This window comes from Carassius auratus, chromosome 34 (genome assembly GCF_003368295.1).
Source record: "Carassius auratus strain Wakin chromosome 34, ASM336829v1, whole genome shotgun sequence".
Taxonomy (NCBI): domain Eukaryota; kingdom Metazoa; phylum Chordata; class Actinopteri; order Cypriniformes; family Cyprinidae; genus Carassius; species Carassius auratus.
In genome coordinates, this window is record NC_039276.1 from 17,573,724 (window position 1) to 17,601,449 (window position 27,726).

Here is a 27,726-nt window from a genome sequence, read left to right on the forward strand (position 1 = left end):
ACGAGCTTTGTCCTCGTGAATCAGCTGATCAGGAAACTCGCTGAATGTTGCAAACACGACGTGTTGACCACAAGCAGCTAAAATCACATTTAACAATGACCCATTTAAAAGCGGAAGCACAGGAGGATCACAGTGATCTTTAACTCTGTTAAGGGATTCGTTCGACCTAACGTGGGTTTGTGTTTGGGGTAGCTGCATCAGATGACATCTGGTAGGTCGCTGGTCATTGTGAGTGATTGATGGTGGTTAAAAGTCGATATAAACATTTGGTCTTGTTAGAATAAGTCTGACGTGTTGCTCTCTGAAACAGGATTATTCCTCATTGTTTGTATGTTCCTGTTGCAGTAGAGATGAAACTTTGACGTATTTGAACAAACTCATTGTTTTGTTGCTGTTGAAATCTAATTTGGCGAGTCGACCTTTACACATGCATCTAATTTCTGCTGAATATCTTCTGTGTTCCTGAAGTCCCGTCTGGCTGCACTGATACAGCCTCTCTGTTGTGCTTGAAAGTCAATTAAGTTCATGAACACTACACTTCTCATACTGCACCTGGCACACAAAGTTTTCCTGAATACTTTTAAAAAAAGACAACAATTGTAAAGGTTCGGGAATTTCTTTCCTTCTTTTATTTTCCTTGTGGTTTTATGTTTTATGTGAATTAATTTTGATAAAAGCACTACACTGTATTCAGATATAATAACAATAATGCAGATATCATGTTGTTGTTTTTTTGTAAACATCAGTTATTGAGTGTGAAACCCTTGCATGTATATGTGGGTTTAAAAAATACAACATTTACTAAATTGGTTCTCTAAAAATTACAATGTATACAATTTAAATTAACCTTCAAGTATTGTCTTGGACAATAGTGGCCCCAAAGGACTGCTTTAATTTCATACACCATTTATCTGCCTGAAACTCACTGAAGTCTGCCATTATAACCACGGTCTTACATGTTTTAAATGATGCAATGCCAAAGCCCAGGTCAAACTAAACTCTCTTTCTGTGTTAATGCACCTCTGTGTCTTTTCAGTTCAAAATTGCTCACTGAAGCTACAGGATGGATCCTTTGGGAGCTCGTTCCCAGTTTGTGGAGGTCCAGACCCTCCCCACGTGGGACCAGCCTCAGGGAGTCCAGGACGAGGTGGATAGAGGAAACCAATTACCAGAGGAAGATGAGCAGCTGACCAATCAGCTCAATTCTTTAGAGTCCCCTTTCCCCTTCAGAGAAGACATCAACAGAAAGATTGTACTATTGTGAGTGTTGTTTTCACTGTTTATTTTTGTTATTTTAACAAAAATCACTTCATAAACAGACTACATAAATCTGTTTTTTAGTACTAAAAGTCTAAACTTCAAGATTATCTATACATGTGAATAATAATTGGTTTAATTCAGTAGTTTGAGATCAATCCATTAGTAATTTAGACCTAAATATTATGATGATCTTCATGTCTGTTAGTCATTCCCTCGTGCACACAAATCCCGAAACATATTTTCCTCAATCATGTGACTGTGTAAAAGAGGTCCTTTTGGTTTTCAGACCAATGTAGCTTGGTTAGGGCAGAAAGTTAAACATCGCAGTTGTATTTAGAAATATTTGAACTGATCTAGGGCTGTAACTAATGATTATTTTGGCAATCAAGTATTCTACTGATTATTTTCTGAGTAATCTGATATTTTTTAGTAACACAAACAGACCTAAGTAAAAAACCAGGCTTTAGTATGACTATTTATATATAAACTAACAATGAAGCAATAATAACTGGCTCAAATAAAAAATCAAAACCAAGAAATTACAAGATTTTATTAATTCATAGTTTCTCTTTTTTTTTTTTTAAGAAAGCGGAAACTCATTGCATGCAACTTCTCTTTGAAGTCAAATTAATAAAACCAGTCCTTCTGGAAATTGAGTCATGAATAGAATTCAGCTGTAGGGGAATTTACGGTTAAAACCCAAGGACCAGATATGTCGCAATGAAGACCAGGAGTCAGAGATGAGTTCAATTAATAATAATAATTTTACTTGAAGAAAATAGTTTGCAATTTCATCAGCAGAAGTCAGCTTCAACACTCTCGAAGGAGTTCGCAGGCCGCCCCATACAACTTAAAATCAACCACAGTTATACCCTGACAGAGGATACTAATTGCGTCAATACATAAGTCAACAAAATTCTGATTGGTTCCAAAACCTAGATAAAACTCTCCAAAGACGTATATCTGATATGCTGGACACTGGCAGTTGATCGTTTGTCCTGGGACTGTCTGAGCTTCTCCCTGTACAGACAGATACTAACACACATACGCAGAGAACTTATCTAAAATTCAAGGCTTTCTAGTACTGGCGAGTGTCTTATCATTACGGTTGGATACACACACATAATATGTGGCAATTACTCTTAAGGAAAAGAAATACAGCACACATAAGGTTACACATTTCACGCTTGCTATAAATTGATTAATAGTCAAACAAGAAATCATGTAATAATATAATTAATATCAGTATGAAGGATATGGCAACTCGGCATCCACTCCTTCACAGCAGTACACATAGTTTTATGCTTGCAGGATTTGTTTATAGTGATTTATTATAGCGTTCATCTGATTTCCATGTATCTCATTGCAAAACTGTATTTTTTTTTTCGTTAGTTAAAAAAAATGAAAAAATCGACGTGATGGCATAATCATATTTACATTAACACTTAAAGTTACAAAATAACATTTTAAAATAGTGTTATTTTAGTATTAATAATAGTATTTATTAATATGTTGAGCTTTTATTTTCATATTTTAAGTTGAATTTAGTTTTAGGTAATTTGTTATGTGCATTTGTCTTTTTTTTGGTTTTAGTCTAATTTAAGTTCTTGAATTTCTGTTAACTGCTAAGGCAGTGTTTCTAATTTCTAAATTGACGTTTTCATTCAGTATTTATATTTGATTTTATTTCAGCTTTATTTCATTTACCAATAATTTTAAGCATTCTATTTTACAATAACAACAATGTTATTTATGCAACATTTGTTTCACACAGCTTTTTCATAGATTATATGATGTTCTGTATCTGATGTGCTGAATTTATATCATTCCCTTATTTTACAGTAATGGAGATGTGGCACTTTTAAACTGCACTGCAATCGTCAACACAAGTAATGAGACACTAACGGACAAGAACCCTGTATCAGACAGTATCCATAGATATGCCGGACCTGAACTAAGGGATGAACTACTCAAACTGAAAGGTAGGGGGCACAACCAGAACAGCAGATGGAGAATTGATCTCTAACTATGATCTTAAACTAAATGCTGTTTGTGTTTGTTACACAGTTTTGGAATGGATATTAATCGAATTTCGTTGGTATCTCATTTTGTGTCACTTCCATTGGAGTGATATGCGTTTGTGTATATTTCTACAGGATGTCGGACCGGGGAAGCAAAAATGACAGAGGGTTTCAACTTGGCTGCACGCTTTATCATTCACACAGTTGGACCCAAATATAAAGCCAAGTACCGGACAGCTGCAGAGAGCTCTCTTTACAGCTGTTACAGAAACGTCATGCAGCTTTCCAAGTAAGCTGGACCATTCCGATAAATGTTTTTGAGATTGTTGCATAAATATTAAATGTTACCTCATAAAGACTGTCTGGACATTCTGACATGGTTATACTAAGTAAATATGCTTAGATATTATTATTGTTATATCTGTAAGTCACTCTCCAAGATCATATCAGACAGTTCAAATACAGTCTAAATCAAATATTTTAGCATGAACTTGTGTTGATTGGTGGAGCAGTGAGGCGTTTAGTAAAATAACACCATCCTTTGTGTTCAGTGCTTGATGATTATTAATAACAATGTCTGATGATGTAAAGAATAAACCCAATGCGCTTCTGGAAAAGAAAGAAAATTATACAAGATTTAGATTCCGTCTGTGAATACATTAGCTTTTGTGATTTTTAACCTTGGCTAAGGATAAATGCAAATTGATTTCTTTTTTGGGAATGAGTGTGTGTGTGTGTGTGTTAACAGGAGGCATTTATGACAGGGATGCTTTACTATGCAAATAACATGTCATTAAAGACACTGCTGCCTGCTCTTAGATGGAAAAACTGGCTGACTAATGTCAACTATGTGTTATTGAAGTACATGCAAGATATTTTATGTTTATTGATTGTGTTTCTCTCCTCAGGGAACATGCCATGGCATCTGTGGGCTTGTGTGTGGTCAGCACAGTCAAAAGGGCATATCCGCTGGAGGATGCCACACATATAGCATTAAGTAATTGCTGTTTAATTCATTTTATTATACAAGTGTTATACATCACATGTGAGGTCACTCCTTTCTGATTAAATTGAGAGGGATTTCATCAGAATGTGTTCCCCCACATTTATGCTTTTAGGGACTGTTCGTAGATTTCTGGAGAACCATGGTGAAAATATTGAGACGGTAGTGTTTGCTGTTTCGGATGTTGAGGAGGTGTGTGGCATTTCATTTTCACTGTTACGCAACAGCCTCCATCCTTGAACTCTCTTGTGTGCTCTTTCATTTTCTAATGAAATTCTCATTTTGATTTAAAAGCCAAACATTATTTGTGTTTGTGGGTTAAACTAACTTGTTTTCTGAGTGTTCCTTGCTAACATTTTTTAAAATTGCATTATAAAAAAAAAAAAAAAAATATATATATATATATATATATATATATATATATATATATATATATTGCACAAATGTTTTAGCATGTGCCTGAATGTGTATCTATGATCGATTGATTAATTGATTTTGTTTTCCAGCCAGTGTACAGGAAGTTAATGCCATTGTATTATCCATGCTCAAAAAGAGAAGAGAAGATCAGTCTGCCTCTCCTCCCTGCTGACATTGGTAATGCTGAGGGGGAGCCCGTGGTCCCGGAGAGACAGATCCGCATTGCTGAAAAGCCAGGAAATCTAGATGGTGAGCTCAAATAATTGTTCACTGTATCATCTTTTCAGATCTTTTAGGCAGATTTTCTATTCAAATAATTTGGGCTGCTAAGATTTAAAAAATATATTGGCCAACCGATATTGTTTTTTTTTTTTTTTATATTGGATGCCCAATATAATTTTATTTAATATTTAAATCATTTTGAAAATGTATTTAAAAAATAAATGTCAAATTAACATACTTCTTTAAAAGACAATGTATGTTTCACAAATAAACATATATTCAATAAAAATATAATTAAAAAGGAAGTAACCACTGTAACCAACAGAGCACTCAGTATTCTGTAAGTTTGTGTGCGTTGGAAATCACTTTATATATATATATATATATATATATATATATATATATATATATATATATATATATATATATAAAGCCAAAGTAACATTGATTTTAAATACAGCACACAGTGAAAATGACATGAATCTGACTTTGGGCAAAAGCATGAAGCACAGTATAATTTGAAATCATAAGTTTAATGTATTCAGTTTACACGGAGTGACCGTCACAAAGTGCATACACTATCGTGCAGGATACAAATGCACACTTCATTAAGTTCTCACAGCTGGATTCGACAAAGTTTGCAAAGTTTGTGAAATTAGATGTTCATTAGTCATTCAAAGTTTTGTTTCAATTATATAAATGCCTATTTGCTGAATGCTGACGGTATTATAATGTTTGCCTTTCTATAACTAACAATATAAAAGCAAGCCTAATAATTCTTTTTGTATACATTTTACAAGTTCTATCTTAGTGATAAGTGAGTGATGTGACATTTAGCCAAGTACGGTGACCCATACTCAGAATTCGTGCTCTGCATTTAACCCATCCAAAGTGCAGAAGCACAGCAGTGAACACCCACACACACTGTGAACACACACCCAGAGCAGTGTTCATTATTTATTCTGCGGCGGCCGGGGAGCAGTTGGGTGTTCGGTGCCTTGCTCAAGGGCACCTCAGTCGTGGTTTTGCCGGCCCAAGACTCGAACCCACAACCTTAGGGTTAGAAGTCAAACTCTCTAACCACTAGGCCACGACTTCCCCTCTGAGAGACTGTGGACAGAACTGTTAACAACGAGAGCGAACAAGAGTGAGAAAGTGAGCACTGTGACAAACTAATCGGCCGATGCAGATATTTAAAAAATGCCAAAATATCCGCTGATATATCAGTCGACCACTAATTCATATTTAAAGTGCCCCTATTATGCCATTTTTACAATTCCTAATATTGTTTTGGGAGTCTTCTACATTAGAATTAAATGCAAAATGTCAATGTTGTTTTCTCAAAATATGGATTTAATATCACCTCATTTTCCATCAATTCTCAAACGATTCATTCGAAGCAGTTCAAAGATTCAGTCTCTCTAAACCCCTCCTTTCTGTGAGTCTGCTCTGCTCTGACTGGTCAGATGGCTAGTCTGTTGTAATTGGTCTACAGCAGGGATCCTCAAATCTGGCCCATGAGATCCACTTTCCTGCAGAGTTTAGCTCTAACCCTAATCAAACACACCTGAGAGCATGCTAATCAGTGTCTTCAGGATCATTACAAAATCATAGGTAGGTGGGTTTGATCAGGGTTGGAGCGAAACTATGCAGCCCATTGGCCCTTCAGAGCAAGATTTGAGGAACCCTTGGTCAATAGCGTACAACTGCAGTGTTTCAAGGGTTCGAGTCGTTCGCGACCGGCCAATGTAGAAAATAGGTGCGCATTATGCAAATGTGTTACCCCGTAATGTTTAGCCATCACGAAAGTGGGATTTGAATAACTAATGACTCGTTTAGGCTTTAAAGAGTCAATTTTTTGTTTTGGGAGACAGTAACTTTATTTATCTTGCACTTTCAGCACACAGATACATTATACACTGCACGAAAGGCAATATTGGAAATGGTTAAATAGGGACACTTTAAAGAAAAGTACATAAAAATGTTATTATGTGAAAAATTTTTATAATTTAAAATGTGTTTTCTATTTGAATATATTTTGAAATGTAATTTAATCCTGTGATGCAAAGCTGAATATTCAGCAGCCATTACTCCTGTATTCAGTGTCACGATCCTTCAGAAATCATTCTAATATGCTGATTTGGCACTCAAGAAACATTCCTTTTTGTATTAATGTTGACAACATTAACCTGCAATATTTTTGTGGAGGCTCTGCTACTTTTTTTTTTTTGGATTCTTCTAATGGAAAGTTCAGAAGAACAGCATTTATTTGAAATCTTTTGTGACATCATAAATTAACTCTTTACTGTCACTTTTGATCAATTTAATGCATACTAGCTGAAAAAAAAAAAGTATTAATCTGTTTCAACTTTTAGAAGAAAAACAACAAATCTTACTGAATGGTAGTGTAAATGTCTTCAGTCTACCAAACAAACAGTAGGAGTAAATGTTTGCAAAAACCGTTGGAGAACATTCATCAGAAGGACATGTATTTACAGTGTGTAATGTAAAAGTAATGTAAAAATGTAAAGTTTTTTTTTTTTTTAACAGAAGCGTATTCATGTTGTATTTGATTTACTGAATGAAAAACAATTGCCTTTTATAAATGTGATAGAATAATGATTATGAGCAGCATGCAGCTGATCAAGTCATCTCTTCCTCCCTGGCCTTTCATTTGGATCTGTTAATGGGTGTTTCATGAGTCCAGGGGCCTGTTCTTCGTACGTCGCTTATTACATCCAAGATCAAATGACACATCCAAGATGATATCATCGTGCTAATCATGATCCGGCTAATTGGGCTCTTCGAAAACACCTGTTGTGTATAATTAGTATCGCTGGATTGACTTATCTGAGATAATTGCGCGTTCATGTGTTGTCTTAAAAGGGGATATGTATCGATACTCGAAACCATGATCAGCAGTGCAGCGATTGGCTGGTGGCAAGACGGCAATGTAATGACGTCATATAATTTAAAACGACACCTGACGAAAAACTTGACAAATTTCTGGACTTTTATAAGGAAACAGCCAAGCAAACAAAACTACATAAATGTAATATTAGATACATAGATACATGTTTTTATTTTATTAGAATTTTTTTCATGATTCCCAATTATTTAGATTCGCAATTTATAATAGTTGTGCAGTCTTTACATTTTTATTTCAATGTAGAAATTATCTATTCATTTCATTTTATATTTGGACAGATTTGTTATGTGACCGCATTAATGAAAGTTTCTTAAGGGTCAATATCATGTTATCTGCATCTCCTGTGCTCCATCAAGCCGCTCTTATAATAGCAGTCATCACTCAAAATAATGCACGACTCCATTATCTGTATAGCATGTGTGTAAGACTCTAATACAATTATGAAGTAATAATTTTATGACAAATAAATATTTCAGTATTTTTAAATATATTTTTTAATAATTATTATTTTAAATTATTGTCCCTGGATCAGTACGATACTCTTGTAATAAAGTAGCGGTGGTAGCAGACATATTTTGAGTATCAGTTCTGGTTGAAAAGAAGCGATCTAATCCTGTTTACATGAAATAAGCCTGCTCCCGAGCAGGTTTAAGCTTATGGACCTGTTGCTATGAAAGCAGCTCCGAGATGAGCTTCGAAGAACCAAACGATCCAAGATCACGGCAAATCGTCAACAATCAAATCCAGCTAACTGAGTTAGCGACGTACGAAGAACGGGCCCCAGGTTAGCTGACACTGCCTCTTTCTCCTACAACAGGTGTTTTGACTCCAGCAGAATCTTCTGCGTTCAGACAGACCCACACAGCTACAGTCAAGTGTGTGTGTGTGTGTGTGTGTGTGTAGGCACCAGTGTCAAAATGGTAATGCCTGTATGAGAATGAGTGTATGTTTGGCTAGTTTGCTTGCCATAGCACTCAGAGCAATTGTATATTTATTTATTTAGTGGGAGATTTAATTTGTATATTTGTTGGCTGCCATTATTCCAAACCCAGAACACGTGGACTGTGAGCCAGATGTGTTAAGTTAATCAAGTCTCACTGTTGAGCTGTTGATCCGTTGATCCAACTCAAACACGACGCATAAGCCAGGTCATATGTTAAAAAAAACACTGCACTTTCCTGTCTGTCTACGATCCAGGACATGAAACGGCAGCCCAAGGTCTGCTACCAACTGAACTAATAAATACCACTCTTGCCAAGTTAAGGTCATTCAATAATCTGCTTGATCAGTCTCACTTCTGGTTGTTTGCTTGAGCCATCAAGAATGACAACAAACTCTAATCTGAACAAACATGATCCCTTAACCAAATTTACTTTGGTGTACAGTATACTGAAATGGCAAAACACTTCCTTGTTAATATGAAGTTAAAGGTGAAGTGTGTACTTTTTGTGCCACTAGTGTTATCAAAATGAATTAATGAAAAATTTGATTCAAATTGCCATTGGTCAGCCAGACATTAAGGGCCCTATCATACACCCAGCGCAATGTGACAGCAGGCTCAGCACAATTGTATCTCGGTAGTTTCAGTCCCACGCAGTTATCATTTTCATGTCCAGCACCACGTTGTTTAAATAGCAAATGCATTTGCACTGATGGGAGCGCTGGTCTAAAAGTGAGGTGTGTTCAGTGCATTTTTGGTGCGTTGTTGTTTTGAGGCAATTGCAAACTATTCTGCCATTGACCAGATAAATACTGGTCTAAAGTCAATGACGCAGCATTTTTTTTTTTTTAGGTTGAGTTCGTAATAGGCAGGTGAACAACACATGTACACTCTCGCATGTCTCTCGCATGATCGCATCAATCTGCGTTTTCTTTGTTTACGCTTAATTTATTATTTAGTTTTAGCCTTATTATAAATATCAAAAGGTGGGTAACTTTCAGTCAGCTGTGTCATTATAGCAAAATAAACCCAACAGTGTGATCAGGACCCTGACCCAATGCTTAAGTCCTTTACTTAACATGCTTAGTAATGGTATACCACAAGATTCGGTGTTGGGCCCTTTCTAAAGCAGATCATGTAACTTTGTCACATCTGTTTTATTACTTATAATTTCTGTCTTTTGGTTGAGCCTTTTTATGAGGATCAGGAGTGTTTGTTCCTGTGCAGTCTTTCTCAAAGACATTAGAGGACAAGTTTTAATGTTTGTAAACTGGCTCTGCTGCACCCTGCCACTGATCTGGCTGATCTCTTCAAGCTTTTGTCCTATTAATGCCGTTTCATCATGTGATTTAGGTCTGCCTGTCATTCTTAGAGTAATATTAAAGACCGCAGGTGACTAGGCCTTCACTTATACAGCCCAGCTCTTATGGATTAGTCTATGAAGCCATGTAGATGTCTCAAAGCATGCCTCAAACCACACACTTGCCTAATCTGCTTTCTCCATTTGTTCTTTTGTCTTTCCAGTTTACTTAATGCCCATTTAATTTAGCGTATTTACATTTTCTTTCCTTCATTTGCTGTGCCATAGAAATATTTGTATTTAATCGTTTACTTTTTTGATTAGATCTTTGTTTGTCACAAAGTTAAATATCACATTATGGTGAAGTGCTCCTGAAATCCAAACAAATTTCCTCTTGAGGCCATAGGCCTTACTGCTCTCTGTTCAGCGAGGAAGGATGATCATAAAAGGACCATATGTTGCATTACAAAAACATAATCTCAGTCCTTGCTTCAACATGCTGTAATGATTTTGGCCAAAGATAACTTTCGGGAGACATCTGTCTCTCATTGAGTCCTGATGATGTCTGACACTAGGTTTGCTAGCAGCATAGAGTATTTGGTTGTAATCCACTTATTTACCTGTTAAAGTCTTTTTACCTCTCTGTCAAAGGTGTTTCTTTTATTTCTGGCTAACTATTTTGTAGTATGACCAGTGACCATGTGGTTGAGCTGAGGAACTCAGCCGTTTGTTGTTCAGACTGGACTTTCTTTTCATGTCTGTTCAAATATGGCTAAGGTTGGCCTGTAATAGAGATTTGGCATACACATGTAAACAAGAATAACAGACAAGGATTATTTTTATGCTTTGCCTGGCTGTAGATCACACACACCACTTGTCTTTCCCAGCTCAGATTGAGGGAGTGAGTTCAGGCCGGGTGGAATGCACCACATTGTAGTGCTAACTGAACCTTGTAATGGTCATTACAAGTGTGCCAAAGTATATTTTACTGTTAATCACTGCAAAGCATTTGCGCTTTAGCGAACTTTTATGGTGCATTGGTTTTGCTTTTATTGTAATATTCAGATCTCTGTGTAGTGCACGAATACACCCTGTTAAGTATATGATAGTGATATTAATCTTTTTTTCTGCAGATGACTCTGGGGATGACTTACTAGAGTCCGACCTGGGGCTGGTAGGAAGTCATGCGTTTGCTCGTATGGAAGGGGATGTGGATAAGCAGCGTAAACTCATCCTTCAGGGCCAAGCATCTGAAGCAGCTCAGCAGAAACAGCACCAAAGGAAGTAAGATGTCTAGTTTTCTTATTACCGTATTTTTCGGAATATAAGTCACACCTGAGTGTAAGTAGCATCAGTCCAAAAATACTTCAAGATGAGGAAAAAAACATATAAGTCGCACTGGACTATAAGTCGCATTTATTCAGAAGCAAGAACCAAGAGAAAACATTACCGTCTACAGCCGCAAGAGGGCGCTCTATGCTGCTCAGTGCTCCTGTACTCTACACTGAGTAATACGGTAATGTTTTCTCTTGGTTCATTTCTCTTAGTTCATTTCTCTTGGTTCATGTCAAATTAATTTTGATAAATAAGTCGCACCGAACTTAAAGTCGCAGGACATGCCAAACTATGAAAAAAAAGTGTGACTTATAGTCCGGAAAATACGGTATACTCTCCACCTTTTACAACTACCAAGTTTCTTAACCTAGACACTTGCAAAATGTTACCATGATAGTTTCTGCCAAAATAGGATTGAGTGATGTTGATGCGAAGCAACTGTTTTGGTACCCATGCCATATTTATCAATTGTTTTCTATGAAGAATTGAATCTGTTGTTTTGCATTGGTCATATACTATATATACTTTACTATATATACTTATACTATACTATACTATACTATATATACTTATACTATATATTCTTAACAGCTTTTAGCCGTTTCGATATGTGATCTTACTCATATTCATTATTATTAGTACATATTTGTTTAGTGTACTGTAGAACTGTGTACACTAAACAATGTATGTGTATGTATGATATTTGTATATATGTCGGTATATTTTTTTAATAATTCTGGTTCATACCAAAAATCTTTCTTTACAGTTATAACCGCTGGCTTTGCAGAGCTCGAGCAGAGGACCTTTCAGACATAGCAGCATTAAAGGCACTATATCAGACCGGTCAGTCTTTTTCTTCGAGTGTTTTATGTATTTTAATATTTATGTAAATAAATTGTAGTTTAAATGTTCTAATAATAAGGCTGTCAATTTTACATAATGCTTTAGAACAATCAATTGTGTAGCATTAATAAATTAACTAATTTAAAGGGGTCATATGATGCTATTTCAAGTTTTCTTTTCTCTTTGTGGTGTTACAAGCTGATTGTGTATAGATAAGATCCCTGAAGTTGCAAAGACTAAAGTCTCAAAACCAAAGAGATATTGGTTATCAAAGTTAAGACTCTGCCACACCCCCTAAAACGGCTTGTTCAAACACGCCCCCACATGTCTATGTCACTATGTGGAAATATTTGCGGAATGCAACCTAAAAGTTTAAGTGTTATTGACTGTTCAAATGCAGAGTTTTGTGCATCGTGTGTGTGTGCGCTTATGTGAGAGCGAGAGAGAGTGAGAAAGAGAGAGGGTCACACAGTGGAGCTGTCTTAACCTTCCGTGGCTTGTGTACTACAAACACATACGAGCTTCATCACTGTGTCTGCAACACGATTCTGTTCCCCTTTCAGGCTTGAACTGATGGTAAAACTAAGGACATTTTTAACTGTCTTATTATTAATGAGTTCTTGTGGTGTTCGGCCAATCACAATGCACTGGGTCAGTTGGCCAATCAGAGCAGACTTTGCTTGTCTGAAGGAGGAACTTTGTAAAAAAAATATGCATTTAAGAGAGGACCTACAATAATGTACAGTATTTGAAAAATAATGTTTTTTTTTTTACATTAAAGCATGTCAAGTTGTCAACATTTTCTTAGAACAAATACACAAAATAACGATCTTTAAAAAAGCATCATATGGACCCCTTTAATCAAATTAAACTACTTTTGCCACGGTCTCAAAAATGAAACACTCAGGAATAATTAATTTAATTGGTATGTATATATTACTTTGATTAAAATATCAAATCATATTACAGCCCTGGTTCATGCGTGTTGAATTTATTGTATTAGTATAATGTGGTCCGATGTTTGCCTGTTTTATCTCACACGTTCTCCAGTACATGTTCTCTCTGTATATCTTTATGCACATGTGGACTTTGTGTTCTCTCCATCTGTGTGTTTACACTCTGGGCAGGAAACCTTTATTCCGCCTCATTGAGCTCAACATCAGGGGGTTCTGTAATCCATTTCTCTCGTTTCATAATTTCAGAACAAAAAAAATAACCACCAAAGTAACGGTTTAGTATTTATCATCATATCTTTTTTTCTTAGCTCATACAGCGTCTAAGCTGACCTACTTGAGTTCTAAACCTCATGACATTTTACCACAGCCTGTACACATGAGGTTTTCCAGAGGCTATTAGTCCTGCCAAATTTGATCTTGAATTTCTTCTTTTAATCATGTTAAAGCAAGCCACAGAGCAGTACTTTTCATAGACATTGACTCCCTTGACCAAAGGGGGGCAGACTTTCTCCAGCTGTACAGCTCAACATGCATCTTCACTATGCCACATTAGTTTGGACTGTATGAAAACATCTGGCTTTGCATATCCAGAGGATTCTAACAATATAGTGCAGAAAATGTATTTTAATATATATATATATATATATATATATATATATATATATATATATATATATATATATATATATATATATATATATATATATATATATATATATAAACACGATGAGGCTGAAATTTCCATTGTGTTTCTCCAGATTTGCTGCATGTGAGAATGTTGCCAACAGAGTAAACAAACTGGAGAAATGTCACCCTCCTAACCATCTCCTCAACCTTTGAGGCTGGGTTAGGGATAGGAGTTAATGCACCTTTTGCAGTGGCTGTGAGAAAACATCCTTCCCTAATATAGTTCTATTGCAATGCAACTCTTTTTTTCTCTCGTTTTCAGGCGTTGATTTGTGTGGTAGGACGGTCATGGTTGTTGTTGGCAGGAATATTCCAGTTACAATTATTGATATGGAGAAGGTAAATGAGAAAATGCTCATACTTTCCTTTATGATGTTCTGTGTATGACAATACATTTTATTGATCGCCCTGTATTGAGCATATCTTATGTTGCACCAACTGTTACATATATTTTGTCAGATTTAGCACTAAATCCTGCCGACGAAATGAAAGGCTAACCTAAATTAAACAAAATAATGTTTGGCTCAAGATTTCTATTTAGATGTAAATCTTTTAGATTTATATTTATGTTAAGAGATGTTATGGGATTTTGTGTTATGAGATTTGCATTGTATCAGAAACTTTGATTTTAATTAGATTTTCTTTTTAAAAGATTGACTTGTTTATATTTAAAACACTGTAAACAAATGTAAAAAATGATACTGCACTGCACTCAAAACTAAAAATCCTGTCATTGTTTACTCCCTCTCATATCATACCCATGTGGGTTTCTTTCCTCTGTGGAGCACAGGAGAATCTGAAATGTCATGTAGGTGGTAAATGATGACTGAATTTAGATTTTTGAGTGAACTATTACTTGAAGTAATACAGTGTACCTACTTAAACATATCTGGGGGACAACTTTGAGTCTAGAAGGGAGTTAAAAAGGATGAAATGTCTTCTTAAACGTCCTCATTTGTAAAAAAAACAATGTAAAAATTATAAAGCTGCAGAATGTTTTCTGTTAAGGTTAGTTGTAGGATGTATTTTAATGTTAGGTCATAGCATTTTAGCTGGATATAAAAACAATAGAAGTCTATGGAATGTGCCTTTTTAGATATCTAAGTAAAGATGTTTGTTTGTGTGTTAGGCTTTGCTGTATTTCATCCACGTGATGGACCATATTACAGTCAAGGAGTATGTGATGGTGTATTTCCACACACTCACTGGTGAACACAACTACCTGGACACCGACTTTCTCAAGAAGCTTTATGACATTGTGGATGCCAAGTAAGATTTATTTCTGTTCCATTACAGAGATACTACAAACCTCCCACAATCCCTGATCTCTAAGACCTTACAATGTTTTTGAGATGACTTGACCCAGTTCTTGACTGAGGTATTTTTTTAAAGCCATAACTCAGACTCGCATGGAAAAGCTAATCACAGTTTTGCATAAATGCTGGCTTGGTGACTATTCATTTTTAGGAGCTCCTTGTGCCCAACAGTACTGCTTCCTCAAACCCAAACACACCACATATGTTGTGATAATCATAAGGGAATGTCTTTGTCTTGGGCTTCCTGTTCTTTGAATGTCATGAAGATTTATACACAGAAGCTCAACCCTTTTGTAGCTTATGACAAGAATGGAAAGCACTGTTCAAACACAGCTGAGTGACGTTTTACCTGCTGTTTCTCCAAAATATCACTCTAAATTGGTGCTCAGATGTGGCTATGGTGATTTATTCTTCTAAGGAAAGTGAAGTAATATAGCTTTTTTTCAGAGCACTTTGGGACATTTTGAAGGGGGTTTCTGGATTTCAATGTTAGAACACAGAGCGATGAATCTGAGGTTTTGATGTTCTCCTCTCACCCAACTAATTGAGAAAAACGCAAACTAGCACCACAGTCACCAACAGTGGCCTACAAACACCTGTATTTAGGATGTAGCTCCATGGAATGCCATTGTAATTGTGTGTTAAAAAAACACATCGTTCTTTTAATCGAACAGTCCTCATAATCGCTGTTTTCCTGACTTAGCGGAAAGGTGATGGTGAGTTCAGGCATCCGTCATTTATTCAGGGGACACTCTCAGCATGCAGGCAGAGGAAACCACAGCCTTGAAATAAAAAGCAGAAACGCTCTCCAAGCTCCAGTCCCTCACACTTTCCGTACATCGTGGAGATCAGCGTGACTCATAACTTTGAGATCCGGGCCAGTTTGACTCGTGTCATTTATTATGAGGAATCAGCAGAGCACAGCAGATCATCAAGAAAGTGTTTTACAGACATTAATCCTCAGCAATCTTCTGGTTCTGTTAGCAATCACAGCCATGTTTATAGCGGAGTTAGCCAGTTATGCTATCACTCCCTATGACCCCTGCTGATGGGTTTGAACTGGATGGGCTGAGACCATCGTGGGAAAGTGGAAAGGTTGACGGACACGTTTCTTGTGCTTTTCGAACACCCCTCCACTTCTGGTCTCCTAGCCATCCAGATCTCTATCCATCTGTGGGTTTTGGACAACAGTGTGTGGCTTGGACATGGCTGCCCTGTTGGATTTGATTCACTTACGTTTGCTTGTTCTTAAAAAATGCACTTCAGCTCTCTTTCTAATGGGTTTATTGTTTTTGCTAAGGCAATAATCCATTCTTAGCCAAGTGCGCCAGAGGAATTCACTATTTGTGTAATAAGTCATTGTTTGGATTTGTTGATAATGTTTCAAAAACCATTACTTGCAAGGTTTTCCTTTTGTGTTTTCAGGTTTAAGAAAAACCTGAGGGCTTTCTACTTCGTTCATCCAACGTTTCGCACCAAGGTAAATGTAATTAGTTCATCAACTCGGATGGAAGTCCATTAAATGCAGCACTAGATTTTCATCTCATATTGAGCTTTTCTTTCTGGTTTGTACAGGCCTATGGTCTGATTCACAGTGGTCAGCTCCACATTTAGCATTGACTAAGAGAGACTGTATGTGAGTTTATGTAACTGAATATGTTGAAAAGCGTCTCTGAGACCACATTGAGATTCATGATGTTTCTTCACTAAGTGTTCCGTAGTGTTTCACAGAACCTATTCAGGTAATTGAAGTACTTATGGTAGCATGTTGCCTCTGCCAGGCTTTGCTTTCATTTGGAAAATAATTCAATAATTATTCTTTGTGCACTCCAAATGTGGAGGAACCCTGGCAATTAAGTGTCAGATAATTGTTTGTTTTAAAATGCATCCATTTCAGTCAGAGAATGCTCGAGCGTTGTAACAGTCCCATGGGTGAAACGTGTTCAAGTATCAGGGCTGAGTCATTGGAGTAAATGCTGAAAATGACTAAAAGCAACAGCTTTAGGAACTTAGAGTTTGCTTTTAGCAACAAAACACTTCATTCAAGTGCAGCTCCACCAGTTTTGTAGCTGTCTGATTTAAATTGACCTTAAAATGGAGTATTGTCTGAGCTGTTTTCTATTTCTATTACATTTGAGTTAATTTACAATAGAAAAGAATCACGCCCCCCCCCACCTTAAAATAATAACATTCTGTTGCTTTCCAGCCTGAAATGAAGACAGACATGGTTTTGTTTTATCCAGCTGTATTTACTCAGTGCAACTTATAACATCCGAGGGGAAGATATAACATCAATATGTCAGAATAATAATAATAAAAAAAACTGAATCACTGGGTTGGATGAAAGTTCACCCCCCTCCCAATTTAACTTTTAACTGTAATCAGCTGTGGTAATTTTGATTAGAAAAGAGCTTTCCTGGAGCATTTCAGTCCATTTCAGGTAGTGCAATTGAAGTGAACAATCAACTATGGGTGGCAAAGCATTGTCAAAAGGTCTTGACGGGATAAAGTTGTCGACAGGAACAAGTCAGGAGATGGATGCCAAAAAATTTCAAAGGCTTTTTCCATGCCTAGAAGCACAGTGAAGTCTATTATTAAGAAGTGTTTGGTACAACACAGACCCTCACCAGATCAGGATGTTGTTCCAAATAATCAACTTTGTGCATGTGACAACAATATCACAAATTTTCTATGAATGTGGCTTGTATGGGAGAGCTTCGAGAAAAAAGAATACAGGGTGTATTCAGTCACGACTGAGCTTTGCCCAAACCTAGAAGATTCTGAGGCAGATGAGACTAAAGTTGAATTATTTGGCCTTAACACCAAACGATATGTCTGGCAGAAATCCAGTAGAGCTCACCATTCAAATAACAGCATTCCTCCAGTAAGCATGGAGGTGGTTAGATCCTGTTATGGGGAGTTTCTCTGCAGCAGGGACTGGAGCACTTGTCAGGTTAGAAAGAAAAATGGATGGGGAAAAATATAGTAAAATTATTTTAGGAAAATCTACTGCCCTCTGTCAGAAAGATGTCAATGGGAAGAAGGTTTAGCTTCCAACATGACAATGAATCAAAGCACACAGTCATTTGAAGCAGAAAAGGGTGAATGTCGTTGCATGGCCTACTGCAAGCCCAGACTTAAACCCCACTTATGATCTGTGGATTGACTTGAAGACTGCAGTCCACACAGGGCTGCCCGATTAATCAAACACGATTAATTGCAATCGTCACGCATGTATTGTCGCTAAAGCCGGTTCTGTGATTAGTAGTAAATCTCCATCACCTGCTTTCAGATGGAGCTTCTCGGTGAACTAAGGCTCTATGTAGTAAATGATGCTCCATGAGAGCACGTGAAAATACCACATTTAAAAACGTTTTTACTCCAAACCCGCTTCATAACGTCAGTCGAGTGTTTTAAATAAATCCTTCTGTGAGATGATGTGTCTTCTTAAACAGAATAATTAAGTCACACAATATTTAATTGTGTTCCAAGCAGTGATAATATATCAATTAGCATTTCATTATAGATATATTTTATGTTAAAAAAAATATATAATAATGAGAGCTCAGATAAACCATATATTGCAGTAGTCGTGTTTCTATTAGTCATGTTGAATCAATGAAAGCAGTTACCGTATTTTACGGACTATAAGTCACACTTTTTTTCAAAGTTTGGCTGGTCCTGTGACTTATAGTCATGTGCGACTTATTTATCAAAATTAATTTGACATGAACTGAGAGAAATTAACCAATAGAAAACATTACCGTCTACAGCCGCGAGAGGGCATGAAAACACATACTGAACACACTGAACTACACTGAAAACACAGAGCGCCCTCTAGCGACTTTTTTCCCATGTTGTGACACATTTTTGGACTGATGCGACTCAGGTGCAACTTATAGTCCGAAAAATCCAGTAAATCTTCTGTTTTTTTCATTTCCATTTCCTGGATTTCTTCTAGGCATATTTGTGACCCTGGGCCACAAAACCAGTCTTAAGTGTAAATTTTTTAAAATTGAGATTTATACATCAGCTGAAATACAGCTGTTTGTAAATCTGGAATCTGAGTGTGCAAAAAAATCTAAATCCTGAGAAAATCGCCTTTTGAAGTTGTCCAAATGCATATTGCTATTCTTAGCAATGTATATTACTAATCAATGTTTTGATATATTTACGGTAGGAAATTTACAAATATCTTGATGGAACATGATCTTTACTTAATATCCTAATGATTTTTGGCATTAAAGAAAAATCCATAATTTTGACTCATACAATGTTTTTTTGGCTATTGGTAAAAATATATCCCAGCGACTTAAGACTTTTGGTAGTACTTATGGTAACTTTTGTTTGCATTAGCCTATTGTAATGAAACTGGTCTCAAAATATTAATTGACTCATGCCGAAAACATATATACTAAATATGCCAGAGTAAGATGAACTTCCTGTCCACCATTTTGATTTGTTGAAAACCTACTTTTTCAAACTCCTCGTCAAACAGTTGGTTCGATTTTCACCAAAATGGAGTCATATAATCTTCAAACTCTGTAACATGAAACCGTTTTCATAGCGCCACTACAAATTTTAGGCATCGTGCCAAACTGCATCTGAGGCTATATTTCTCAGCAAATATTTGACAATATTGACACCAATTTCATTTCCAAATTTCACAAATATTTGACACACTGACAGCAATTTCATTTCCAAATTTCAAACAAATGCTGTTTTTCTAAACTTTCTATTCTTCAACAATTCATTGAATACAAAGTTCATCATGTAATTTAAAATGTAGTCATTAAAATAATACAATTGTACCAAGATGAATTTTGTGTTTCAAGACCAATTTTTGTACCTTTCCATCTCAGCCAATCTAATGGTTTTATTTTTGATTCCTGTCAGGTCTCTACATGGTTCTTCACAACATTCAGTGTATCAGGCCTTAAAGAGAAAGTCCATCACATAGAGAAGCTCCAGCAGCTCTTCACCTGCATCCTGCCTGAGCAGATCGACATCCCTCCTTTCGTCCTGGAGTATGACACACGGGTCAGTATTCAGACATTCAGACAGACTACAGTTGTCCACTGAGGATAAAGGACATTACACTTCGCAAAAGAGGTGTGCATGCAACTTGACTTTTACTAATTATTTTAGTATTTAATCTGTATTAAATTCTGTCAACATTTATTCTCCGTCATGTTCTTCAAAACCTGCCTTACTTTCTTCTCTGGAACACCAAAGGGAAAGTTGAAGAATGTTTTAAACCTGTTTATAAAACTGGTCTGACTTAAAACATGAGACATCATCTTTGTGTTTCACAGAAGAAAGTAAGTCATAATATCTTGGAACAACATATGTTTTTTTTTTTTGAGGTTAACTATTTCTTTAAGAGAGTTTAATTTTTATAAATTTAATATTTAAGTCTTCGGGAAAATTTTATTATCTTATATTTGTCGCTATATGCAACTACAATTAAATTCTCGATTGCTTCTTCACAAATTATAGAAAAAACAGTTCTAGTTTACTGTACTACTAAACAAAAAATAATAATTCAAATAAAGTGACACTTTCTGTAATGAGCTTAAAGTTTAGTGAAAATGTCATGTTCTTAAACATTTTTAGGAAAATTATTAAGCTCAAACATGCAAAAGATTTTCTCTACGCTTAAGGTAACTGAAATGTTGTGACCAATTTTTAGATGCAATTATATGCAAATTCTTCAGACTAGTTTCCCTGTGTGAGCTGTTCTTTAAATGCAGCCTTTAGCACGGTTTTATTTTGGTGCAGCCGGTTTATAAAAATATTTACTTTTTTTTTAGTTCTTAATGAGGTCCTTTTTTGTTTTGAAATGGATTGCGTTTGGCTTGTGGAAAAGCGATGCTTAGAAACTTATTTTTAACTGTTGACCCAAAGTATGGGTGGAGGAAAGTCTTTCCCCTCAGACTGAAAGAGGCCTTGGCCGTGAGAAACTCCTCCAGCTCAAAGGAACACAACACATTTGTATTTCTTAAAGATTACTCTTAAACTTCTTATGTGGGTCAGGGTGACATATTTAAGGTTACTCTGGAAAATGAGAAGAGACAATGAGGAAACGAAGGGTGTAGTCATCTGCTTTGCAGAATCTCATACTACCATTATAACGTTACGTATCATTTAACATGTGTTTCCCTCGATAGAAGAACATTGTTTTTCATTTAAAATGATGCGTTACCTTTGTTACCACTGTTGAATCCAAGCAAACTGATTTGACACTAATGTCATAAACAGAGTTGTCACAGCAAATAGCAGACCATATCCATGCATTGATTGAGCCCATCTGGACTGCACTCATTATTTAGTTGATTTTCATCATGTCATCCCTGAGCTCTTAGTTGCACATAAACATGCCATTCTTCTAGAGTTTCATCATAGGTGGGTGGTGTTACCTAGCGGTTAAAAATCTGGGCTGGTAACCAATAAGGTTAGGTCCAAGCCCCACTAGGCATGGAATTGGGCTACCACCATTATGCCCTCAATTTACCCCATGGGCATTGTTCCTGTTGTGATCCGTTGTCCACACTGATCTAGGATGATCCGATTGCAATGGGGTCCAAAAAGTTTTGTGCTCTGACTCTCATACAAATTACATTCCGGAATGCATATGACCACATCACATATGTAATGTAAATGCTAATCTTAAATGTCTTAAAGACAGTAAAGAACCACCTACTCTTCACTGATTTCAGTAATCTTTAATACCACACCTTTTATTAAATGTATTTCAGATTCCGCATAAACCGATCGTTACACACACAGCTGTGTGACAGTAGAAGTGCCTTCTGAAAAAATTTTTCCCTTGTTGTTTTTTGTCCTTCTGTTTTGTTCCTGAATTAAAGGGCGCTGGATTAAAGTAAATGAAAGCAGGAAGGAAGGCACAAAGATGAGGCAGCTGTGAAGAATCGATCATGCCACTAATGCGTTAAATGGATGGTCTTTCTCGCGCCAGGTGCATGTCGCCCTGTATTTATGTGTTCCCTGAGCAAGAGTGCAGACACACAGGCTTGATTAGAAACATTTTTTCCCTGCAGGCTGTGTGTGTGTATTTAATTTGCATGAAAAACATTTTGTACTTCTACTTTAGTACGTTAACACAAACTCGGTGAAAAATGCAAGCTTTAATATAATGTCAGAATTGAGTTTTTAACCCTGCACTCTTCCTGTGAAAGTAAATGTCAAATCAAATTCCAATCAGATGGTCATGTTCAGGGAGGGTTTTCACAGAAAAGTATCTGAATCATCAAACTCGGGATCTCTTAGATTTGTAAGCAAACAGGGAATATTCCACATGTTGCTTCTGTTAAAAACCAAAGGCTTTAAAGTTGTACTTGACGACTCATTTGGACTCTTGTGTTTTTATTAGTACTGGAAACTGTGACATTGGAGACTTTGTAGGGATTGTTGTCTTTAGGGAAGATTCATAGACATTTTATAAATTAATGTGTTGGTCACTTGAATGGATAAACCTGTTTTCTTTTGATGTGTCTGACCTTCTTTAATGCTAGTATAGCGTGTGTTTTAGTCTCGTTTAGTCTTGGATTCACTCCTGGACTCCTGGACTTAAGTATTTCCTGTCATTCTTTGATTACCCAGGAAGATAATGGGCAGGAGGGGAAATGGCAGAATGTGTAAGCTTTTAATGCCAATTGCACTCAGCTTCTCTCTTTGCCCATATGAATAGATGCAGTGCCATGGAAAGTCCAGCCGCAGTCACCTCAAATAACCCAGTCAATTTTCCATAAAAACCCTTGATGGGCCTTTCAATGCTTTATTATTATTACTTTGGACTATCACCTCTATACTACAAGAACTGTTGTGTAGTAATGGTATACAGTGTGTAATTTGGATTATGTAATCAAAATACAAAAATCTTGTTGGATTATAAAATCGATAAAAAAATAATTGTGTTAGTTATTTTTGTATGGGTAATTGGGTATCATGATTGCAATTGATTTCTTTGACTTTGTTGTAGCTCTACATAAATAGAGTGGTCTCATTCCTCATTTGACCACAGAAACACCTTTCAATGAGACGTATTGAAAATGTCCTTGCGTTCCCAAACATGCCTTAAATCCATCACAAGACTCCAGTTTAAACTGCTAATGTTTAATGAAAGGATTTTTGGTATCTAAACAACTTCATGAAAATATAAAAAATGGGAAACCTGATATGAGGACCTTTGTGACTCAACATAAATACAGAAATCTAAACAAGAATAATATGCAAAAGGAAACCAAGTGCAAACCACATTTCAGATATGAGAGAAACCCTGCGCTGAGTGACCCTGTAGCAAAAGAAAACACACAGCCTCAACCCTCTCTTTATTCGCAATAAAGCCACACAACTCCACTTTGCGCCTTTTTTTCGTTTCTAATGAATTTCCTGTGCTCTGTGAAACAATTTACAGCATGATCTCTTTTTGCGTTCATTTGACCCGAAGGCCTGAAGCACGTCTGTTAAATTGTCCTCTTAGTTTTCAGGAGGTGAATCATCTGCCGTGCTGGGAGTCGTACAGTAGCATCCACTCATGACACTCATTCATTCCCAGCACAACTTTTTCCTCATTCGGCTATTGGAATCCTTCTTCAGAATATCCTGGAAACCACAACCTTTATTAAATAATTGTAATAAATATTTACCTACGGAATATTTGTATTCTATGGCAAATACAACCTCATTCGTTTGATTTACCATGTAGTTTGATCTAAATCTATCATCATATTTGTGCCAACATGCTTTCTTACGATGTAGGTGTGTCTTGGGTTTATGTTGTGCTGGGTGACTGGCCTCTTGGCAATTTGCCTGTGGCTTTTAACCGAGTTAGTGCCTCTCTGCCAGTCGGTGAACAAATTTAACCTTTACTACTGTATATTCGACTGTACTTCTAAATATCATCTCTGCTCTTCCAGGTTAACAGCCCTTATTACACGGCTCAGTCCTCAGGCCTGTGATGGTGCCACTTTTCACCGGGCGAACACTCAACCCAATGACCCTGACTTTGATGTGAACAAGATGAACACAGACAAAAGTGCATCTTTGTCGTTCCTGTTGGGCAGGTTTTCTCTGTGATGGTGAAAGACTCTTGATCAATAATGCTGTATAAACACATCCAGCTGAAACCTGCTGAACTGTACCAAACCCAGATCTCACTGAAGGAACCGCCTGCCTGACCGAAGCTGTTTTTGGACAAGGTATGTTTGTGTGGTGTGTGGATGAAGAGACTGAATTTGACAAACATACTAAACCAATGTTTTGTACCAATGTGAAACACATGTACCAGTGTCTGCGAGAATAATGGCTGGCAATAGCCGAAACCATCCTGGTTTTAATTTCTTATGTCCTTGTCCATCCAATCATCTAAAAGCCTCATATTTTGCTGTTTTGTAGTTTCATCTCATGTTGTCTGCAGAGTCACTAGAAGGAGCAGCTTTCTGCTTTTATCCTGATTCTCTTTTTTTTCTGTCACCAAGCACTTTTACAGCTTTATCTGAAGTGTTAAACAACCATCTCTACAGCTCCCTGAGGTTTGACAGGAAGCAACTTTTCCTCATGTTTTGAGCAATGTGATGTTGGAAAGATTGCAAAAATCAGGTTGGCCTGAAGAGATTTCCATGAGCCAAATTATAATAATCCTTTCTTCTGTTCCTTCAAGTATGGTACATCATCGTTGTGGTGGCTTCACCTGAGGTAGACTGAAATCTTGCAGTGCACCTGTTGGTGTTTGGTTTTAAGCAGATTTACAAGCTTGGCCAAAGGAATATCACAGACAGAGGTGTGATCTCTAAGTGAAGCACTGTAAATAGATAACTGTAGATTCTACAGATGCTGTCTGGTATTATTAATTCAGCTTTTTTTTTTTTTTTAGTTAGCCTTACTGTAGCTCTGCAGTGATTCATGTGCTAAATTTCATACCATTTTAAATAAAATATGATGTATGAATTACGATGATGAAGAAAGTAATATTTGAATAAACAAAAATATAAACATTTGATGTTATCATTCATCTTTGTTTGGGCGTCTTTTATTGAATTATTTTGTGTAATTGTATGATCAAGTGTGTTTTCAGTTTGTCAGCCCTTTGACATTGGTTTCAAAACAAAAGCAATCTTTTATTTTCTAATGGTGTCTCAAGTGAAATGATAATGAAAAAAGGCTAGTTTTATAAATTTTGTATGAGGTTGAGTGATTTTTAAAATTATTCCATAGACTGCAAGTACTATTGAACAAGTATAGCTGTACTTTTATGACACCCCTCACCAAACACTGTTTTCTGTAAGACATATACACACACACACACACTTCTATCATGCTGTTTGTTTTTAATCATTAAAGCAGTGCTGGAGAGGCAGCAGTCAGTCCAGCAGAGTGCCAGTGTGTCTGAGGTTGGTGCATGTGGTGAGGAAAATGAATCTGTCTTTAACCGAGCTCTCACTACGTCTGAGGAGTCAGCAAAGAATTGCACTGGACTGGACTATATTGCTATGGCTTTACACTGTGAATCAGACCGATCATCTTCAGGAATCAGCAGGGGTATCTGGGAAACGGAGACATGTCTGTGTGTTTAATCATCACTGGAAGGTCTGCAGGCTTACAAGAGCTGTCCTTAAATAACCCTCCTTACAGTCATCATTTAATCAAATGCATTCATTACCTCATATAGCCTATTCATACTACATTAATTCTCTGTTCCATGTGTTTTCCAATCATTAGTTAGTTTGGGCATGATTCATGCGCACAAAAGCCTGTCATTTTACTTCGCTTCATGCCAATCCAAACCTGTAAGTCTTTTTTTTCCGTCTGCAGAACACTGAACAAGAATGTTGGTATTCGAAATGTCTTGGTACCCATTGACATTTACTGTATTTTTTCAGTCAATGGGAACGGAAACCATTTGGTTACCGACATACTTCAAAATATCTTCCATGTTCTGCAGAAAAGTTGTTACACACTTTTGGAATGACATGAGGGTGAGTATGAGGATAGATTTTTATTTTTTTATGTTTAGATGAACATTCTTTATCACAATGTTTGCCGACATCTGGATGTGTTGTTGCACTAACTAAAAGCACTGTGAGAGAAATCGTCTGAAGTGATCCGGTTTGAGCAGAATGAAATGAAACAGACTGATTGGCCCTATAGTCAGCAGGATGATTAATTGGGTGAATGAACATAGAAGCTCGCGCTCTTTTATTAGTGCTGGAACCGAAACTATGGCATTGACTCGCGCACACCATCTGCTTATTGTCCTGCTCTTGTCTGTTCTGATGCTGCTGAAGTTGGAGGGCAGGAGCGGGTCACTGTGCTGTTAGTATCACCGCTCAGTGGGGGGCGGCAGCACCCTTACTACATTTCTGGGTTCTTGAGTCATTATGTAGAATATTAATTGTACAATTCTGACTGTAAATGTTTCTGGGAAATGATATCCACGCGCGGAAGGTTTTGGCGCGAAGATGCTTACAGCAGGAAACTTCCTGAAAGTGATGATGACACAATCAAACAGTAAGTCGTTTTTACTGACTGATATTTATATGGAATATGAGGTTGTAACTCCACAAAAGCGAGGCAAATTAAATAAAAACAAATTTGCTTTCCATGCCTGCAGTATTTGATACCAGTTCATAGACATAAATCAAATATGAGAGATGACATTCGGTAGAAACCGGATCCTGGCCGTATCTTATTGCACATTGTCAGGGTTCACAAGACAGTCAGGAAGTGCTGCATGCAGAAATCGGTTGAGGATTTTATCAGTCCATTTACGGTTAAAATGACAATGCATATTATGGTTTGCTTTATTTTCTTTCTGCTTAAACCAATCTGCTGTTTGTCATTCTCGATCATCTGATCGGAATTTTATCTTTTCACTCTCTTTGTGAAAATTGCATGATTTTATTTATTTATTTTATTTATTTATTATATATATATATATATATATATATATATATATATATATATATATATATATATATATATTAGATATAGATATAGATATATATTAGATATAGATATATTAGATAGTAGATAGTTGGGTAGATCTAGATTAGATTAGATCTTTTAGTCTTGATAGCAAGATTCTACTTTAATATACAAAAATTGCAGTATGATTTTATACAGTAGGTATTATAGACTATTAATAGATCATGTGGGGTGTGGCTCAGCGTGAAGCGAGTGGGGAGCTTGAAGTTGTTTCTCACAGGTTTCTGAGTACCGTCAAACAGGGGGAGGTGCGAACTTTGAGAGGTGTAAGATTGTTTCTGAGAAATGCTACAGACAATGTCGAAAAATGCCCAGCTTCGGTACAGTTTACTCCCCCTTACCCCCACCCCACACCCCTCTCCTCTCATTCTCTCTGTTTCAGCCACAAGAACATCTGGCATCCTTCCCTTCGTCTCTCACCTGTTTCTCAGGACCTTGAGCTCCTATAAATGGCACCTCTTGAAAGATGTTGATGGAGGCAGTTAGTGTTT

The 27,726-nt window shown here is 36.6% G+C and overlaps 1 protein-coding gene across 2 annotated transcripts; it reads left to right on the plus strand.

Annotated features, from left to right (window-relative positions):
* Positions 1-25,245, plus strand: LOC113053410 (ganglioside-induced differentiation-associated protein 2-like). Of its 2 annotated transcripts, XM_026218405.1 has the most exons (15): positions 1-211; positions 469-605; positions 1,037-1,260; positions 3,103-3,242; positions 3,417-3,570; positions 4,190-4,278; positions 4,400-4,476; positions 4,791-4,950; positions 11,226-11,376; positions 12,194-12,270; positions 14,176-14,252; positions 15,043-15,182; positions 16,655-16,709; positions 20,126-20,269; positions 24,169-25,245. In XM_026218405.1, exons 3-15 carry the CDS (start codon positions 1,064-1,066, stop codon positions 24,208-24,210), a joined length of 1,503 nt encoding a protein of 500 aa, XP_026074190.1. In that variant the 5' UTR covers positions 1-211; positions 469-605; positions 1,037-1,063; the 3' UTR covers positions 24,211-25,245. The 2 variants fall into 2 exon arrangements, with proteins under 2 accessions (XP_026074190.1, XP_026074189.1); XM_026218404.1 differs by lacking the exon at positions 469-605.
* The last annotated feature ends 2,481 nt before the right edge of the window (positions 25,246-27,726 follow it).

Excerpts from the sequence above, each read along its gene's own strand:
- LOC113053410 (XM_026218405.1), top strand. The coding sequence starts at position 1,064 with ATGGATCCTTTGGGAGCTCGTTCCCAGTTTGTGGAGGTCCAGACCCTC. Across the intron at positions 11,377-12,193 it reads CAGAAACAGCACCAAAGGAA|TTATAACCGCTGGCTTTGCA; the intron begins GTAAGATGTCTA and ends CTTTCTTTACAG. Across the intron at positions 14,253-15,042 it reads CAATTATTGATATGGAGAAG|GCTTTGCTGTATTTCATCCA; the intron begins GTAAATGAGAAA and ends TTTGTGTGTTAG.